We start from the raw sequence: 21,039 nt of genomic DNA, 5'->3' as shown, positions 1-21,039 counted from the left end.
ACCTCATGGGCCATGGCCGAAGTTTACCAAAAAGAATAACGCTTCTCTAAACATGGTGAGGTAAAATGTCTCTACAATAACTTTCATATTCCAATTAATAACCTAAAATTAATGTTCAATACAAGGATGACTTGGAAGTCCATTTCAGGCATCACATTATGAAATCTTCTATCTATTCCACGAGCTTTTAGAGAGGAACACAACCATCGACATTTAATTTTTCGAGGCCATAAGCTTTAGAGAGGAACACAACCATCAACATTTAATTTGTTGGAAACTTACTTTAGGGCTTTTAACAAATGAAGGGCAAAAGAAGAGGACATATATGAGAGCAAGATGACAACTTTAACATATATCAGCATACAGTGAACCATGTTCAATTCATATGTATATATTTAAGAGATATACTAATAAAATACAAATTATGTTTTTAGTCCTTCAATTTTTATCAATCTTTGTTCTTAGTCCTTAAACTTTACTTGATCGGTCTTGGTTTCAGAATTATTTTTCTTCAATATTTTTAGTTTCTATCATCATAGAGATTTATCTGTTGGTTTTTATAAGATTATTTTTTAATTTTTAGACGTATTAATTTTTTTTCTTACATACTCTTATTTTATTATTTTATTTTTAAATATTAATAAAAAATAATTAAGTAGATAAAAAAAGAAAAAAAATAATTTTAAAATAACAATACAAATAATTAATAGTTTTAATATGATTAATTAAATTAATTATTTAAAAAAATATGAATTAATCTAAAGAATTTTATAATTAATAAGAGATTGACTAATAATGTTCTGTTTCTTTCCTCTGTATAATATAGTATCTCATGGGACATGGGAGTCAAAAAAGCAATGATAAAAAGACCAAATTTCCAAAGGGCAACCTTGGAAAGTATAATCGAGTGGGTTTTGATGAAACCTATTTGGTTTCTCATGATTTGGGGGAAGAACCCAACTTGTTGAGCTCCCAAAACATGATCAGCAGGCAAGTCATATTCTCATATTTCTCAATCCAATGCTTAGCTCTACCGAAGCCACGTAGACAGCATGTACCCCACCCAACAAAGCCAAGTATTATCATCATGACATGATCTGAAACCAAAGTCATCATCAATGTAGATCTCTTGGCCTCCTTCCCTAGTCAACAACAAAATGTGGTAGACCGTCAAGTACTGAATCAGACCAGCTCCACAACACACCAGAAACGTGGGCCCCTGTATACGCCCAAAGCCATTACCATTGCCATTGCCATTGCCATTGAATGGACCGTTACAAAGGCTTCACAAAGTGAAAGTGTTTTGGGACAAACTACATAGGGAGAAGAGAAAAAAATTCACAACCAAAATTTTGAGAGACAAAAATAAAGAAGACAGAAAAGAAACAAAGAAATCACACACAAATGTTATAAGAAGCCAAGCCAAGCCTGCCAGAGAAGTAAGACCACTGCAAGTTCAAATTATTCTTCTTCCTTGTATGATTGCTTTTATAATCCTCAGTTACTCTTTTGGACTCACTATCCACAATATACTTGCACCTCTCTCTCTCTCCATATATAATATTAATTTCCTACCTTCATTTTGTTTCGAATATATCAATTTTTTTTATCTCAAGCAAGTAAAAGACTAATTTTTCGTTATAATAACTCTTTCATACATAAAAATCTAAAACTAATAATTTTTTTACAGCCTCCCAGGGAATGTTTGGCTGGATAAGTTTTTTCATATCCCAAAAACATAATTCCTGAAAATGTATAAAATAAGATTAATTAATATGTTTTACGAGAATTAAAAATTCACCTAAAATATATGTAACTAAAACTTTTCCTTTATTCTGGAAAATTAGATTTCTATCTATTTCCTTGAAAATGTCTTTATGAAAAAATAAATTAAAATTAATTCCCAAAAATTATAATATTTTGAGATATTATTTTATTCATTACATATCAAACATAAAATCATAATTTTTCACTTTAACATTCTCGGAAAAAATAATTACTTCCACCAAACGTCCCCTAAAATCAATCCTAACAAATGGAATATTCTTTGATACTCTACATAAAATCTAAAATGAAATTACTAAACACATAATTAAGAGATATAATTATCTACTACCAAATATGTTAATTTAATACTAGTATATGGGCATGGTACATCCCCGAGGCTGCGGAAACAGATAGGTGAGAGTAAAAGCAAAGAGGCAGGGAAAGCCTTCTACACGTGATAAAGAAAGAACCAAAAAGCGCATTGCATGCGTGTATAAGATCATCATAATCATCATCATCGCTCTTTCTTACCCAACTTGCCTTTCCTTTCTTCTTCCTCTTTCAAAATTCTCAATCTTCTGCTTCCACCAACACACCCTTCTACTATTCCTACCCTCCCTTCATTCCTTTCACTTCTTACTTACCACCCATGTTTCACAAGCCCTTCTTTTCAAAGAGGGTGAGTTCAAGTTTTGTTTTTTAATTCTTTTCCTCAGCTTTGCTTCTTCACTTTCATGCTCATTGTTACACTTGTTTCTTGGTGGGGTTTCAGTTTTGTTTTGAGGCATTTAATGGAAAACATTTTGCTCTAAAGTGTTTGCCAGCATTCTCTCTCTCTCTCTCTCTCCTTTTTCTTCGTGAAAATCTTAGACATAGTGATTTTGTTCTGTTCTGTTTGTTTCTTTTCCTTTTTCTCAATTTCATGGTAGTCCTGTGAAGTGAAGGTTTCAACTTTGTCTTCACAATCCATACATTGTTCTGTTGTCTTTTTTTTTTTTTTTTTTTTTTTTTTTTTTTTTATATAAAGTGAGGCTATGTGGCTGTATATGTTCTTCGTCTTGGTAACTTTCAGTTTTTGGTAGGGGACAAGCCTGTTAGAACTGGCTTTGTCTTCTGGCTATTTCCATTTCTGAGTTTCTCATATGTCTAATCACATTTTAATGTTAACTCTTCTCTTCCTTGCTTGTTCATATACATAGTCATTGGCTTCCTCACTGAACAATGTCTTTTTTTTTTTTTGTCTTTTGCTCTTTGTGATATTTCGTGTTGCACAGTTAATGTTTCGTGCTGCAAATTTGCACTGAGATTTCCTTTTCTTCTGGCCTTTTCAACTTTTAAGCAAAGGGCAGAAGATGATGTCGTCAAAATTTACTTTTTGTAGTTTTGTTTGCCTTATTTTGCTCTACGGACTCGTATATTTCTACTACCTACCATAACCTTTTTTGATTTACTTGCTTAAAGCAAGGGTGAAAATATTGGATTTTCAGCTTTGCAAAAGAATGGTAATGCTTTTTTTTTTTTTTTTTTTATCAGCAAGAATGGCAACGCTAGTTTTTAGTTTCACCCATACTAATTTTCTTCTTCTGATTTCATACATCAAATCAAACCATTGATCATTCTCATTGATGAGCAGTAATTACTACTGATCGTACCAACATAATAATTACATTTTCTATATTTGTATATGCATTCTTAGCTCAAGCAATTGGTACTGTTTTGCAGATATAATAACAATCAAAGGCTAGAAGAGTGTGAAATTGGTTTTTGCTGTGAAGCTTGTCACCTTTGACAAGTGTGTTGTACTGTTGTCGTTTGTTCACATTCTGGTGAGAGGAGTAAGCACTCATCAACAACAACAAAGCCAACATGCCAGTGAGGCAGATGAAAGAAAGTTCGGAGCAACACCTTGTGATCAAACCCCATTTGCAGAATCCTATGAATCAAGCCAAGAAGACAACCAAAGCTGCACAAAATGGCAAAGGTCCACCGCCACAAGAAAACCATAATCAAACTTTGCCTAACTCAAAGAACAAGGGAAGAAGAAGGGGGAGAGGTGGCAGAAAATCTGATCAAGGAGATGTTATGATGAGGCCTAGTTGCAGGCCATGCACTGCACCACTAACAAGTAGTGCAAATGGGAACGCTGAAAATGGTTGTATCTCTGATACGGGTTTTCCCACTTCAAGCAAGTCTTTGACCTTTGCTCGTAGGCCTGGGTATGGACAAGTTGGGACAAAATGCATTGTGAAGGCTAACCACTTCTTTGCAGAGTTACCAGACAAGGACTTGAACCAATATGATGTAAGATCCTTTCTTTGGTATATCTATGATCTATCACTATTCTGATAAGGCAATTAAATTGGATCTTCTGAGTGCACAAATATCGGGCCCTCTATGGCAGCATGCATTTAAGTTCATCCTGTGATTTTCCTCTTATAGGGGTTCTGCTTTTGCAGTCCTTTTTCTTGTAGTGCCATTAATGAGACTTTTAAATCTGGCTTGAGGCTTTTGTTCCCTATAATTATTATTTTTGCTTTTGCTTTAATTTAATGTCATTATATGTTGCTTTATTTTTGAAGGTTACTATTACCCCAGAAGTGTCTTCTAGAACAGTAAACAGGTCTATCATAGCAGAACTTGTGAGGCTGTATAAAGAGTCTGACTTGGGGATGAGACTTCCAGCATATGATGGCAGAAAAAGTCTGTACACTGCAGGGCAGCTTCCCTTTGCTTGGAGAGAGTTTAAGATTAAGCTTGTAGATGAAGAGGATGGAGTTAATGGCCCCAAGTAAGGATTTATTGCATATAATCACTTTAAATATTTTATTTTCTTCTCTCTCCCCCCTCTACTCACACACACACAGGCAAACTCCTTTTGTGTACTAGTATAACCAGATAAAATTGAACAGTTTTGAATGTTTGAGTAAGTTCAATTTTCAACTGACACATTGGCCACTTTTCAGAAGGGAAAGAGAGTACAGGGTGGTGATCAAGTTTGTTGCTCGGGCAAATTTGTATCACTTGGGCCAATTTCTAGCTGGTAAGCGTGCTGATGCACCGCAAGAGGCACTTCAAATTCTTGACATTGTACTAAGAGAGCTGTCAACTAAGAGGTAGTATTGGTCCAAGGGATTTAAGCTTTTAAAATTCAAGAAATGATAAGTTTAATGAAAGTGTGAAGCTTGAGTTCTTGTTTATCTTACTAAGGCTGCATTTTCTAAAGGTATTGCCCCATTGGGAGGTCCTTCTTTTCACCTGATATTAGAACACCGCAACGGCTTGGAGAGGGATTAGAGTCATGGTGTGGATTTTACCAGAGTATAAGGCCTACACAAATGGGCCTTTCCCTTAATATTGGTATATTATTTATGTTGATTGTACAAGTAGTCCTGTGTAATTACAAATGAAGGCATGTTCACTTTTAGAAATTGTTTTCTGTTTTCAAGTATTTGTAAAGGAAAGAGGGAAAACAATAAAAAAGTTTTTTCACCTTTTCTGGTATGAATCTTTGAAAAAAAATGAAAATAACCTGACATTTTTGTAATTTAAAGTGAAAATTGAAAATGAAAACAGATAATATTTTCTCAAATTAAATATTATTCATTTCTCTTCATTCTGTGCTTGCATTTCATAGATATGGCATCTGCTGCGTTTATTGAGCCTCTGCCAGTAGTGGAATTTGTTGGTCAGCTATTAGGAAAAGATGTGCTGTCAAGGCCATTGTCAGATGCTGATCGCATTAAGGTACTTAATACTATGGACATAGTTTGCTGAGTTCATCTCTTATGGTGTCAATATTGATCAATTTACAGAACTACTTTTTGCTGTCAAACAGATTAAGAAAGCCCTTAGAGGAGTTAAAGTTGAAGTAACACACAGAGGAAGTGTGAGAAGAAAGTATCGTGTTTCTGGGTTGACTTCTCAACCTACCAGAGAACTTGTGTAAGTTGTTTCTCTTTCAGGTCTCTTCCTACTGGCAGTCTTAGAAGGTATAGTGATTTTCCATTAGCTCACTAAATAATGATGTGTTTCTTTAGGTTTCCTGTTGATGAGAACTCAACTATGAAATCAGTAGTTGAATACTTCCAAGAGATGTATGGTTTCACTATTCAATATACTCACCTTCCTTGCCTTCAAGTAGGAAACCAAAAGAAGGCGAACTATTTACCTATGGAGGTAGGGAAAGTTCTTGGCAATTGGAGTAGTCACTCAACATTTTCATAATGATTTTGTGTAATGTCGTTTGCTTTTGGTTCCCCAGGCCTGCAAAATTGTTGAGGGGCAACGTTATACAAAAAGATTGAATGAGAAGCAAATTACGGCTCTATTGAAAGTTACTTGCCAGAGGCCTCGCGATCGGGAAAATGACATTTTACGGGTGTTTAATTTTGATTCTTTGAACCTTCACTACCACAACCAAGCCTTTCATTTAATGTTGAATCTTCACAAAAAACATGGCCACCTCCTATCCATTTTTTTAAAGTACTAATATCTGATTCCAGAACAATTAGGAAATGAAGGGCCATTAAGTTAATATTGTTTTCATGATTTGCTCCAAAATTACTTAGAAAACTTGTCTTCTACTTATCAAGTGTATGACAATGCAGTAATTGGAATGTTTAGATAAAGATTTGAAATTGGGGAGGTTTTATGTGATAAATGAAACCTTGGATTAAGATGAAGGAAAAGTGCATTTAACTATGGTTACGCACACATATTTATATTCTCTTAACTACATGACACTGTTGGGGATTCATAGTAATGATTTGTTTATTTTTTATTTTTATTTGTATGTGGTGGTGGTTGGGGTCATACAAGCAGACCGTTCAACATAATGCTTATGATCAAGATCCTTATGCAAAGGAATTTGGAATTAAAATCAGTGAAAAGCTAGCTTCTGTTGAAGCACGAATTCTTCCTGCTCCTTGGGTAATGTGCTTCTTCATCTTCTTCTAAAGATCTGGTTTGTCATATACTGAAACCTTAAGTTACCTTTTCCCTGCCATTCATTAATTTAAAGCACTTCTGAGCGCAGCTTAAATATCATGAAAGTGGGAAAGAAAAGAACTGTTTACCCCAAGTTGGTCAGTGGAATATGATGAACAAGGTGATGCATATTGGCATTACATTTATCTGTTCCCAAAATTTTGTGGTGGCTCACAGTATTGATACTGTCTCCTATATCTTGAATGACAGAAAATGATTAATGGAATGACTGTTAGCCGGTGGGCATGCATAAATTTTTCACGGAGCGTGCAAGATAGTGTTGCTCGTACTTTTTGTAATGAGCTTGCTCAAATGTGTCAAGTATCTGGCATGGTAATCTTTAATCTATTATATTATTATTTTGTCCATGTTTTAAGTGTAGAAATAAAATTTGTGATATTTAGTAACATGGTTTGTCTTGTAGGAATTTAATCCAGAGCCCGTTATCCCCATCTACAATGCCAAGCCTGAACAGGTGGAGAAAGCTTTGAAACATGTTTACCATGTGGCAGGGAGCAAAACTAAAGCAAAGGAATTGGAGCTTTTGTTAGCAATATTGCCAGACAATAATGGGTCTCTCTATGGTAAGCCACACTACAAGATTCTTATATGGTATCAATCACTGATTGCCACTTGCTTGAGTTGACAGAAGAGAATACAGAGGAACATGTTCCAAGTTAAAATGCAGAATTCTCATTTAAATATCTTTTTTTTTTCAGGTGATCTCAAGCGAATTTGTGAAACTGACCTTGGCTTAATTTCACAATGCTGTCTGACAAAGCATGTCTTCAAAATCACTAAACAGTACCTGGCTAATGTGTCTCTGAAGATCAATGTGAAGGTTTGTTTGCTCTCAATCACCAAACTACATATTCCTGACTAAACCATTTTTTTTGGTATTGAAGTCTATTTGGATTTGGTTAATTATTATATAGTTCCCTGTCCGTCTTTTTCTTCATTATAGTGTGGATAACAATTTTTTTTTCAATAAATACATGGACATTGGCCTAAAATCCCAATCCATGGTGTAGAAATTATTATGCATTCATGTTATTTTATCTTTAGCCAATGTTGGCTCCCTACTTTTGGGGTATTCATGAATTAAAAATTAAAATTGCTATTACTTTTGATAAATGCTTTCAATAGCTAAATAGTGGTCACTTACCCTCCTCTTGATGCAGATGGGAGGTAGAAACACTGTACTTCTTGATGCTGTAAGCTGCAGAATACCATTGGTTAGTGACATACCAACCATAATTTTTGGAGCAGATGTAACCCACCCAGAAAATGGAGAAGACTCGAGCCCTTCAATAGCAGCTGTACTTATCTAATTTATTTATCTTTATTTGTTTTATAGCATTGCAATAGTCATCGAGGGTTTTGGAAACTCATAATGTTTACCCAATCTACAGGTAGTAGCATCCCAGGACTGGCCCGAAGTGACAAAATATGCCGGTTTGGTATGCGCCCAAGCTCATAGGCAGGAACTTATACAAGATTTGTACAAAACTTGGCAAGACCCTGTTCGTGGCACAGTTAGTGGTGGCATGATCCGGTACTAATAATATCTTTTACTATTTTAATTCTGAATATTAATTGTTCTAGGTTGTTGTGTGATGAGTTTCAATTATATTACATTGTATTTTAGTTTATAATTTTCATGTGCCCTTTTTGTGCAGAGATTTACTGGTTTCCTTTAGAAAGGCAACAGGACAAAAGCCACTACGAATTATATTTTACAGGTCATTATGTTTAATTTATGATGAAAGATCTATAATGCATGTTATACACTTTCATAACAAAATTTTTAGTGGGTTGAACTGTACCTCCGTTGAATTGGTTGCTTGATACTTGGCATTGGTTTTAGTAGAATTACATTAAACATACAGCATTATGCATGCCCTTAGAAAACTCAGCAGCATCGAAAAGTCTGAAATTTGTTTGGTAAGCTTCTTATTAGTGGCCAGTCAGGGATGAATTTCCTCCTCACCCCCACCCTCTATTTTTTAAATTATACATGTAATTTTTAGCCTCCTGGCTCATCATTTTGACTTCTACATAAATTTATTTAAATGCAATTATGCATGCTTAAGCTTTCAGCCGCACTTCAGATGTTTTCTGGATGCATCCCTTGCAAGATTGCATCATTCATATAAACTGTTACGTCTACTTGAGGGATGATGTCATTTTATAGTCTGTCAAATCAAGTGCATGAAACATACAAAATGGTTTTTTCCCTTTATCCATATATTTAAGGCACAATCCATTCAAATCCTAGTTTACATGTGTGTGCTTACTTCGGAGCATGGCTTTCTGAAAAACATTCTAGTTTGACGAAAGAGTTTGCTACTGGCATTTTAACATTGAATGTTGAAATTTGAACAGGGACGGTGTAAGTGAAGGGCAATTTTACCAAGTTTTACTTTATGAGTTGGATGCGATTCGGAAGGTCAGGATCACTTTCTCTCATTATACACTTGTTTTCTTATTATGTCAAAGATATGTTCTGAGAAGTTATATCTGTGTAGGCATGTGCTTCCTTAGAACCAAACTACCAGCCTCCAGTAACATTCATAGTTGTGCAAAAAAGACATCATACCCGGTTATTTGCAAACAACTACAGGGACAGAAGTAGTACAGATAGGAGTGGGAATATATTGCCTGGTATGTTGCACATTCCTAAAAATCTTATGTAAAGAAATGCATTTCTGAATCATTCTTTGGTTTTTCAAAATGATTATCTTATGGGTTGGAATTTTCATGTTTTAAATTGTCTCTCAGGGACTGTCGTTGATTCCAAAATCTGCCATCCAACAGAATTTGATTTTTATCTCTGCAGCCATGCTGGCATCCAGGTAGAAGATAGTTTTTTTTCCCTCCCTTCTCTACCAGGATTTATTATTATAATCACAGATGAGAATTGGTTTATGGGAAAGAAATTTTCCATAGTTCATAACTGTCAAAATTGGAGGGAGAGTGAGCAGTATCAGTAAGAAGTTTTTTGTTGGTTTTTCTCACGTCTATTATTTGAAGTTATGCAAAATCATTCACCTGGTCTTGTTCTAAGAATACTTTTCAAGGTTTAAAATATCAATCTTTATTAGCAATTAGCATTCTGGCCTTCCCACTTTGGTGTGGTTGTGATGTCTAACAAACAAGTATGTCTTAAGATAAGGACTTGTTTAATTTTAACACAAGAGGATTACACATCAACCCAGAGTAAAATTCTAGATCTGCTTTACTAGTATCTTAGAAAAATCTAAACCTTTGATTTTTCCTTAACTATGCATACTTTTTTTATATTATCATTCAGGGTACTAGTCGGCCAGCTCATTATCATGTCCTGTGGGATGAAAACAACTTCACAGCAGATGGAATTCAGTCTCTGACAAACAATCTTTGTTATACATATGCCAGGTGTACGCGCTCAGTATCAGTTGGTAAGCCTGTGCTTCAATTAATATGTTGTTTTTCAGTTGTTTGGTCCCAGTTATGACTCACCATGTCCTTACCCTCAAGACTAGTTGAACAGCTATGCTATTTTAATGACATGGTTGAACTTTTAACCCTTTATACTTGTCTTGGATAGTTTAAAACTTAATTGACTGGAAATTGTTGTTGTGCAGTTCCTCCAGCATATTATGCACATTTAGCAGCGTTCCGAGCACGTTTCTATATGGAGCCAGATATGCAAGACAATGGCTCTGCAGGTGATGGCAATGGTTATGGTGCCAAAGCAACACGAGCAGCTGGTGATTATAGTGTCAAGCCATTGCCAGACTTGAAAGAAAATGTGAAGAGGGTCATGTTTTACTGTTAGACTGCTAGTGACTTGGCCTTGGTGGAATGATAGATATATAGGGCAAGCATCAACATGGTAGGTAAGTGAAAACAATCATGGAATGCAATGTTCAGCTCACATTACTTTGTACATTAGTCGTGTAGGTTTCCTGTGATAAATCCATGATTACAGTTCTTGAGGCATAGCTTAGAATGAATTCCTACAAGTACTATTAGATTCTATATAGATGTCAAATTTAGCATTGTAAAAAATATTCTATGTCAATCTTTGTAGAAAATTTTGCCATAAGGCCTTTACAGATGCTGAAGAAGAGTAGAAATTTCCTTCATCTTTGCAAGGAGGGAAGTTTTTCCAAGTATTCATGTTTATTCTGCACTATAGCTAAAGCATAATGGGATACAAGTTAGTGTAACGTTTCATTGCTAATTTGCTATCTCTCCCTGTGAATAAACAACCGAAAATATTGCTAGAAGAAAATATAAAGAGAAATTATATCCATACAATATAATATATGCAACAATAACAATTTATACAAATAAGAGATAGTTTCTTTTAAAAAAAAAGATAGTAAGAATAGAAAAATAATGATTTGAATTAATAAGATATCAATGACAACAATGGTCTGAATTACAACCAGCCAACTAGATTTAAAATTTTAAAATATAAATCACTTAATAGCAAGAACAAAATTCATCCACTTTTAATAAAAAAAATCAAGTAAAAATATTTCTAGGAACTGAGACTAAATTTTGTGACATACACAAATAGACTATAAACATATTTGCGAATGATTAGAATACTGGCAACGGATCGGGGGTGGATTTGCCAATCCTCCATCTTCACCCCTGCAAAAGGTGGGGCAGGTTCCTGTTTTATAAACAGGGATAAAAAAATGGAACTCAATTTCATTCCCATTGGATTTGAAAATACTGTGCTTCCTATCACATTAAAAAAAAAAAATATTTGTTCATATATTTGGATTTGAAAATACTCGTGCTTCCTATCACATTTTTTTTAAAAAATATTTATTCATATATTTTAAATAAATTATAGATTAAGTTGTTGATTACATTTTAATTCAACCAATAAATATAAATATAAATATATATATATATATATATATATAATATTTAATAAAGAATAAATAACGTTCAACATATTTAAGTATTAAATTATATATTTAGTTAAATGTATATAATTAGTATTATACTTATAATATTATTATTTAACTATTAAAATCATTATTCTATATTTTAAATTACAAAATATAAATTAATTACATAATATTAGAATTATATATAAAAATATAGGTTGTGGGAGTGAGGAGTGGCATACCCGTTCTCACTTCTTCAAATGAGAGAAAACTCGAAACTGATTCCGATGGGGATTTTTCCTATCAAACTCAGGACGGGACTGAATGAATACCCACAGACTCAGTTTTTATTATCATGCCTATGTGGAAGTCTAAGCTGGACCATGAAATTCTCAATGGTGATAATTGAAGGTGTAAAATAACCAAAAATAGAACTATGTTCGAATAGAATAACTCACTGCCAAAGCTATGAATTACGAGTTTGATCATTTACTTTAAACATATTACATGTCATCGTTGTGGATTGGTTGTTCAAATTTCAACGTAAAAGAATAGATAGAATAACTCACTGCAAAAACTATGAATTGCCATTTTATCATTTACTTTGAACAAATTAGATGTTGTGGTTTTGCTGTTCAAATTTAAACTTGATCCAATGCTGAACAACTTTTTAGTTGCAACTTTACAGTAATTATAGTGTTAACTTTCTTTCTTCTCTTTTACTCTATGCAGTCCTCTCTTGCAAATGATCTTATTTTTATGACCTAATATAATATTTTCTACTTAAATAAATGAGACATGTTTTAAACATATATATTTAGACTTTTCTCCGAAAGGGATTTCACTACCCTATAAAAGAAAGGAGTATTATGTAGGATCCAAAAATTAATAGAGCAATAAACTTGTCGAGGCAAGGTTGTGGTCAATATCTCTTTCATGTAGATGATATGGCAAAATTTAAATACCCCGGAACTAAAAGTTGAAATGATTAATTACTGCGACGATAATAGAAAGTTTTCGAAATTGATGCATGTGTCCCACTTATTTATATTGTTAGAATTAGCTTGTAAGTTAATCAAATAAGTTAAAGAATAATACATTCTTTCATCCAAACAATGGAACAATATTTTTTTATTTTTTTATATTATAAAATATTTAAGAAAAAATAGAGAGATCTTAAACATTATTGGAAATGATTGTTTCTATTTTGAAAGGTGTATCTTGTATTCATAATGAGTGATAAGAGAGATAAGAAGAGTGGGAGAATGAATAATATATAATAAGAGATTTTTTATCAACGCAAAAGGTTGATTGATGATTAATTTTCGTTGCAGAAAGTAATATTACCTTTAAGTGATTTTTTTAATTACATTTTTTTATTCCCAAAACTCAAAACTTAAAATCCTAAAAAGATTGAATTTAGTATCGAATGATTTATTGTTATCTAATGGGAGATATGAGTACAAATAAGATAGACATAGAAAGAAAAAATAAATGGAAAAGGAGTTATAGGAAATAAAATTATAATATAAATATATATTGGTTTTTTGATTTTTTTAATTCTTTAAAGTTTTATTTTTTTAATTATTAATATGTTAAATTACTCATTTGTGTATTAATTTTTTTTGCTATTACAAAATTTAATATATATTAAATTTTGTAATAATAAATATTTTATATTTTTTAAAAAAATATATGGATTAAATAATTCGTATGATTTATATCAAAATTAATTATCATAAAATTAATTATTTAAATTTACATGCGCATTAAATATACATTAGATATTTTAGTCTTATATATAACAACATTATTTATTTTATAATATAATTAACTCATTAGCTTAGTTAGATAAAATATTGTGCTAATAATTTAAAAGTTACAAATTTGAGTCTTGATTGGGTCATTATTTTTAAATTAATTGGTAATAAATATTTTAAATTTTTTTTATAAAAAAAACGTAAGATATCTTACGGAAGAACTAGCGACACCCAAGTACTTCACTGTGGATATGAACCAGCCCATATATATTGCTGCATACAAGGCTCATAAATATTGTTTTACTAATTTAAAATAATTCTTCAAGATGAAAAAAGATTATTTGACTTCCGACTTAAAAAAGTAATTCTTTAATTTGATGTGATTTTTTATTTTTATTTTTTTTGAAAAACAAACAAGATTAAAATTACGTTATGTTCTATGTTAATCTAAAAAATTTATATAGTTTACATATTTATAAATTAAATAACTCCACAGCAAGTAAATAAAAACATAATTATTACAATTAAAAGTGAACATTTTTTACTCACATGCATTTTTCAATGCTTAAGTTTTTATGGAAGTCATTTCTCGTTTGGCAATTGATTAATTTCGTAATTTTTTAAAGAAAAATACCTGTAACATATTATTTAATACTATGCCCTTTTATAATATATATATATATATATATATATATATATATATATATATATATATATATATTATTGACTGAAATATATTAAAATTACAAAATTACGTGAATCTCACTTTATATTTAATAAGCTTCATTATAATTTCATGATTTTTAATTTTAGATTTCAACTAACAGTAAAGAGTTAAAAGAGAAATGTTAAAAAAAATATGTTGTATCATTCTGTTTTCTTAGAAAATTAATAAAAATAAATAAACAAATTATTATTTATCCAAATTTTACGATATTCATCTAAATTTATGAAAATAACATATTTTTTTTATTTCGTATTTTAATGTGCGTGTTTAGAGTATTAAAGTTTGTAAAGTTAAATTTGAATGAACTTTCTTTTGCAAACTTAGTTTGCAAAAACAAGTCTTCTTAATTTTCATTCCACTTCAAATTGAGTTTTAAGGTAAAAATGAGAGAAAACCCAATTTCTAATAAGAGTTAATCGAAAATCAAACCAGAGACTTTTTTTTATATAAAAAAATGGACATTGGAGTATCCCAATTGAAAATCAAAATTGTCTTATTAATTAGGCTTATTAAAATAAGTTATACATTTTATATATAAACTTTGAAAAAACAACATATATACTGACAAGTGTAAAAAAAACTTTTATATGATGATCTAACCACAAATTAATATAAATGATAAATTTATTAATTTTTTATAATGAATACTTTAGAAGTTGTATTTAATTTATAATTCATTCACAATATAAAGTTTTCTAGAGTGAGAATATATAAAAATTAAACTCATGTTTTATTGTATAAGAACTTATTGAATAAGTATTTAGTTACGTTTATCTAAAACTTTTCAAGGTAAATTAAATATATGTTTTTTTTTATCTTGTGAGAATTAAAAATAATATTAAAAAATTTATAACAATATATATGTTATACTCAATCAATTGAGTGATATGTATATATCTAGCTAACATAAAATAACATTTTTATGAAATAAGGCAAAATGGTTTATATGCATCATCCACCCATGTGGTGATTTATTACATGTTCAGTTGGAGGTTTTCTTTTAACTATAGAATGGAATATAGATAAATGACGTTACGCGCCAAGATGGGGATGGTGATATTGTTATATAATTATCATGCATCATGCATGCCTATAGTCAAAGTATAATAATAGTGTAGCTGTAGATGCTTTAGCTTATAGGTAGGGATGGTGGTGGTTTTTGCTTCTGGTGCAGGAGTGCGGGGTGTTTCAGAGCGTGATGCCTACTTCATGGACTTTTCGAACAAAGGAATGATTCTCAGACGTTAGCTCCAGATTTTTAAGGGGTTGTAAGTTTTGGACACCACACAGTCCAAACACATTATTGATATTTTTTCATTTTTTTATACAAAAATCATCTTTAAGGACAATTTTACGGTGACAATAACATAATTGTCACTAATTGACAGTAAAAAAATAAAAATTTACCCACCATTAATATTAATGGTACGTAATTTTAGTATTAAAAACTAACACTTGAAAAATCTGAACACCAACTCTTTATTTTTATTTTTATTTATCATCACTTTCAATTTTTCTCATACTCTTTTCTCTCAATCTGAAAATTTATTGCTTTGGGCAACTCCACTCAATAGGGATCAAACCGTTCAGAATCAAGTGTCATGCCTTTAAAATAAATAATGAAACTGCAATTGAGTATTCCCATTGTTTTGTAACTCCTGATTCTCGATGGCTGGTATATAGTAAAGAAAGATAAAATAAATTATATATGGCTGGGTTCGTAATGGAATTTTTATAAACAAATTAAAGTTCCAAAAGTAGGGGACCTTTTTATGAAATTTGCCTTCGTATACTATACCTTCGGTTCCATAGGCATATGCTTAATTTTATATGATAATAATAATTTTAATGGGCTATTTCCTATTTACATTATTATTTAAATTTAGTCACTATTTGCTAAGCTCAATAATTAATACACATTCCCTTTCCCATTATCCATAGTATGCAAGTAACATAACATATTTAACAACCAGCAAATATATAGTTTTTATACGAGTATTTTTTGTTGTTGAACCACTTAATTATTGTGTTTTATATCACTTAACTGCTAAAAACCTAATCTGGTTTTATTTATTTATATATATATATATATATATATATATATATATATATATATATTCTTTTTTCTATTATCTTGAAATAAGCATCAGCTTACCTACCTACTTTCCAAAATTTGGTGAGGATTTAAATTTGTTATGAAGCTGAAGATCACAAAATAGGTAGGGTTACTGCCTCCTTTAAGCATATATAAATGAAATTCAGAGAAAATTTTATTTCATTTCATAGAGTTTATTGTTGAATTATAGCATGCATGACTTTTCCTTCAAATAAAAAAGAAAAATTATACTTTTACATAATATTAACTATGTATATTTTTTTAATAAATAAAAGAGAGATAGGAATAGAAGAAGCAAAAATGTGAGATAATATGTGTAATGTGACAGAACTAATAAGATAGAGAAAAAACATAACTCGTAAAAAGTGTTACAAAAATTTATTATGGGAATAATATATCTCAATGTAAAACATCCTCCCTTAATTTCCTCCTTCCGAACCACCTTAATTAATTACTCTAGCTCTCTGTTTTTCTTTTTACAATTTTTGGAAGTGTTTAAACCTTTTCTTTTTGGCACATGAAAGTGTTTAAACTTTTCAGCGGTCATTAACCTAAGAGATGGAAGGTTTTAGCTAATTCAGGTAATTAATTAATAAAACATCACGATAAGAATTCATGAACGTAACCTTTCTTCATGATGAGGCAAGTTTAATTGATCAGAGAGAAACTGAACATAAGAATTATCAAGTTAAATTTTTTATGGATGTTGACCAAAAGAAATTAAGACAATTTTAGCATCACGTGACATTCTGCATCTGATATCATAATTATGAATTCTAAATTGAATGCGTCCCCTCATTTATATGCTCTCTGACCATTAAGTAAAGGGGCAAATATATGCTCACACAAAAGCTTTTGTTTACATATGGTTTTCCTACCTTTCTTCTTTTTTTTATGACCAAATGGTTTTCACACTTTAGTGTCTAGATTTCATTCCGTACTATTTAAATTCAAAGAAACTAACATAATTTGAATCATGATCTGCTTATTTTGAAACCAAATAAATGATGCATCCACTGTAGAATATTATATATTGTGATTTGTGACTGCAACATTCCCACAACAAATTAAAGGAATGCATTTCTATTCTATGTGGTAACTTGTAAGTGATTATGCTTAAGAATATATATAAAATGCCAATCAGAGCACTTTCAATTACAACTTAGACTAACCAGTATATATAAATATATTCAACACAAATGAGGTCTGTGACAACTAACTGAGCCTTCAAATTATACATGCAATTAACACAAATACTTTTTGGGAGTGCAAGCACAAACACACATATACTACAATAATACAAAGGAATTCTTACGTACAAGACCTGTGAGCTAATCTTTAGAAATTGTCTCAGTAGCTACTCGGAAATCACCAGCTAAATAATTCACATATGTCCTCAATGTTTAAAGTATATACTGTTGAATCAATAGGTTGTGATAAAGCATATTATAGGGGTCCCATAACGATTTAAAGACTTAAACTTGTCTCAGTAGTTACTTAGAAATCACCAGTTAAATAATTCACTGCTAAAATATATGCCATCATGGTTTTAAATAGCGATCGTAATTGTGTCTACAATGTCAAGGCATTTTGACTTACCATAATGTAACTACAACCGTTGTGCCCGTATCAGCTGCATTTTCCTGTAATTATCCGTAATATAAAGATTTTCTGATTCATTTCGATTGCGACGCAACCACAACCGCAATTTAAAACGATTATGGATATATGCTCAACTCTAAAGTATGAACTTAATATTTTGTTGAATCAAGAGGTTGTGATTGTACAATCCAGTCACCTTCAGTGTGATAAATTATCTTGATATAAGTGCCGTCCCTCAAAACTAAACTAGCCAGATAACTGCATATGCTTCATTATGTTAATAGGTTTTATTTCTGACCTATTACATGTCATTTAGGTACTTGTTGCAGATTAAAAGCTATGTGGAATCTTACCGAGAGAGAAATAAAAGAAGGAAGAAAGAGGAGGCTTCAAATCCAAAGAAAACCCCGAGAGAACCAAAATGAACAAAGAAGATAAAAAAGAGAGGGAAAGAAACTTCAAATATGTACAAATATAACACAATCAGATGATATATATATATATATATATATATATATATATATATATATATATATATATATAATGGAACATGGTGATTCATGACTTCATGTGCTATGTTGTCAGAAACCTAGCAGATCATGAAGGTGATGATGAAATCAGTTGATTATCCATATGAGATTCTTCCAAGGAAGATCAATTTTCAATGCAACAGATGATTATAAACAGTAGAAGTAAATTATTAAAGTCTCTTATTGCTTGTTTTCTTCTTTATGATCTGATCATAATCGGAGGATTTTTTTTCTCTTTGGGATACAAAGTACATTATTGTCTCATCACGTAGGAAAGATCCTTAATCAAAAACCTATGCCAAAAGTCTGTACTCAGATCCTACCAAGATGAGGAAAGTACATTGAGATATTGAGAATCTACCATGACTTCAGCAATGGAATAGTTATTTTGTCTCATTATTTGAGCATTTTTCTCATATATCAGGCAAATATGAATTGGCTTAAGTAGATATATATGACTCAACTGTACTGTGAGCCATGTATTAATTACAAATTTGCAGTACCAACATCAATGTTTATTCAACACTCACACACTATCAAGCAATGAACAAACATAAATAGAGAAAGGTCATGTGTACATGTTAATCCCAAAATGTCATGGCGAAAAATCACTGAAGTTAAAATATTTGACTTTTTTCTCTCTCAATGTCTCTCTAGTTAACTAATTGAACCCTCTTTAAAAAAAAGAAAGAGAAAGCAAAAGAAAAGAAAAATTTAGGTAGTTAAAGAGTTCAGAGTATCTTAAGGAAATCCAGAAAGTACACACAACACAACCCTCATCATGAACCCTAAATACAGAATTTCACTGCCATCATCATCACCAAGGAAAAAAAGAAAGACACTAATGGTAAAGAAGCCCCAACAGATAAATTTAACAACAACAAAAAAAAAGGTATATTACAATTCCGATGTAATGGAGGCTCAGACACCGAAGCACGGATCGGATTTTGAAATCACGAATGCATTGCACCGAGCCACGCAAAACAATTCCTGTCTCTCTAAACCCTAACAATCATACAATTAAGATTTAGCACCTAAAGGTTATTCAATTTCACGCAGTGGCAGAAGGAAAAAAAAATAATTAAAAAATATCTCATATCCAGATACCCTTCTCTTATCCAAGAAAATAAATAAGGGGGAAATAATGAGCTATCAGTTATATATGCCATGCTGACATAGAAGTAAGAACCCAGATGAGAGAAAAAGAAGATAAGAATCCATTCCTCACTAGTCACACTTTTGTTCTGTTATATTAATTACAAACAAGAAAAGAAAAAATCCTAGAGGGCACACACATAATTAAACACACAATAGAGAGAAAGGTAGCCAAACTAACAAACTAGGGTTCATGCGGCCAGCAACTACTAGGTGAAACTGCCACATGATCTGATCTTTCCACGGCAAGTGAGGGAAGTTAAGATCATGCTGGCAGCTTCAACTGGTAGTGGTGCATGATGGTAGACAGATATTGGGAAGAACAAGAACCAGAACAAGTGTTCTAAAAGGTAATGATATGATGATGATGAGATTGGGAGTTGAAGGGAGGTTTTAACTGCTGCTTTTGCTAGCTAGGGTTTGGATGGAGAAGAGAGTAGGAAGAGCCACTATTATATATAGCAGCGATCAGGGAGAAATTAAGAAAGAAATCTATGCGAAAATTTGAAGGGGTTCTTTTAATTTAATTTTCTTATTTATTTATTAATCCTTTTGCCTCCCCACCCTTTGTTTAAACTTTTAATATTTGTTATCTATAAGTAACGGAATATTAGGGAGGGTGTAAAGCCATTGGAGAAGTTATTAAAATGAAAACAAATTAAAAGAGGTAAAAAGTGGTCCCTAGTGATGCAAATTGAATATTGTCACGCCAACACCACCACCATGCAGTTTGCAGACAAGATAGCGAGTGTTTTTCTATATATATTACAAGTGCATTAATAACTTTTGGGCTGCGTACTAAGGAAGTGGGGAACCCTTTCACATTCTCTCTCTTAATGTCACCGATGAGAAGGAAAGCAGTGAACATGAGCCAAAGGAATGAGGGGACCATTTGCATGGCTACATAGACATTAATTTGCATTAGTTCACACACATCATGCATATCAAGAAGAAGAAGGAGAAAAAAAAGCATCTTAACCAAACAAAAATAAAGTATCTATTTTTTCTGTTTTGCAAATTTGCCATTTGTCGAATACTTGCTTGTGCTGTATCTGGTAGGTGCCAGCTGCATATATACCACATACTGGAAACGTTTGATACTGGTGATTAGGAAAATGACTCATTAGTTATAAAATTTAATGCTATCTGAAAACCTTTTCCTTCTTATAGATAGAAGTAGTGACATGATAGATCTAAAGTATGTATGTCATTATCTATTTTATAGCTTATGTGTTTTAAATGCACCATTTTTTTTATAGTGGCTGGTAAGAGTTGAAAAAGGAAGAGAAGAAGTAACAACAGTCTGTACGTACTAGTCGTTTTCCCTTTGGCATGTGTAGATTAAGAACATCTAAAAGATGACACCATAATATACTCACAAATTAATTGCAAAATAAATAAATAGAATGGGCGCTATTGTTCCATTTATTTAACATCAACCAGATACTTAACATTCGTACCACATTTAATAATTAAACTCAAATACATTAATGCCATTTTT

The 21,039-nt window shown here is 31.6% G+C and overlaps 1 protein-coding gene and 2 non-coding genes across 4 annotated transcripts; 2 read left to right on the top strand and 1 right to left on the bottom strand.

Annotated features, from left to right (window-relative positions):
• The first annotated feature begins 2,202 nt into the window (after nt 1-2,202).
• LOC100816999 (protein argonaute 10) lies at nt 2,203-10,910 on the top strand. Of its 2 annotated transcripts, none has more exons than XM_003556022.5 (22): nt 2,203-2,446; nt 3,490-4,068; nt 4,347-4,555; nt 4,731-4,880; nt 4,991-5,124; nt 5,402-5,511; nt 5,603-5,709; nt 5,805-5,943; nt 6,029-6,145; nt 6,589-6,696; nt 6,803-6,874; nt 6,964-7,086; nt 7,178-7,337; nt 7,473-7,594; nt 7,935-8,072; nt 8,166-8,308; nt 8,433-8,495; nt 9,139-9,202; nt 9,282-9,417; nt 9,535-9,608; nt 10,067-10,193; nt 10,380-10,910. In XM_003556022.5, the coding sequence occupies exons 2-22, from the start codon at nt 3,634-3,636 to the stop codon at nt 10,571-10,573; spliced, it is 2,925 nt and encodes a 974-aa protein (XP_003556070.1). In that variant the 5' UTR covers nt 2,203-2,446; nt 3,490-3,633; the 3' UTR covers nt 10,574-10,910. The 2 variants fall into 2 exon arrangements, with proteins under 2 accessions (XP_003556070.1, XP_014628369.1); XM_014772883.3 differs by lacking the exon at nt 2,203-2,446 and adding an exon at nt 2,534-3,269.
• An 8,819-nt stretch (nt 10,911-19,729) lies between these two features.
• MIR167E (microRNA MIR167e) lies at nt 19,730-19,838 on the bottom strand. Its single transcript, NR_048654.1, has one exon. It is a non-coding gene; the product is annotated as a microRNA MIR167e (primary transcript).
• On the top strand, nt 19,742-19,892 carry MIR167I (microRNA MIR167i). The gene has a single exon (NR_048836.1). It is a non-coding gene; the product is annotated as a microRNA MIR167i (primary transcript).
• Nucleotides 19,893-21,039: the final 1,147 nt, after the last annotated feature.

Source organism: Glycine max, chromosome 20 (assembly GCF_000004515.6).
Source record: "Glycine max cultivar Williams 82 chromosome 20, Glycine_max_v4.0, whole genome shotgun sequence".
Taxonomy (NCBI): Eukaryota; Viridiplantae; Streptophyta; class Magnoliopsida; order Fabales; family Fabaceae; genus Glycine; species Glycine max.
Note: the sequence above shows the minus strand (reverse complement) of the source record. Positions and strands in the feature narration are given on the sequence as shown.

Coding starts and splice junctions, on each gene's coding strand:
- LOC100816999 (XM_003556022.5), top strand. CDS start 3,634: ATGCCAGTGAGGCAGATGAAAGAAAGTTCGGAGCAACACCTTGTGATC. Junction 5,710..5,804: donor CAACCTACCAGAGAACTTGT/GTAAGTTGTTTC, acceptor GTGTTTCTTTAG/GTTTCCTGTTGATGAGAACT. Junction 7,338..7,472: donor CAATAATGGGTCTCTCTATG/GTAAGCCACACT, acceptor TTTTTTTTTCAG/GTGATCTCAAGCGAATTTGT.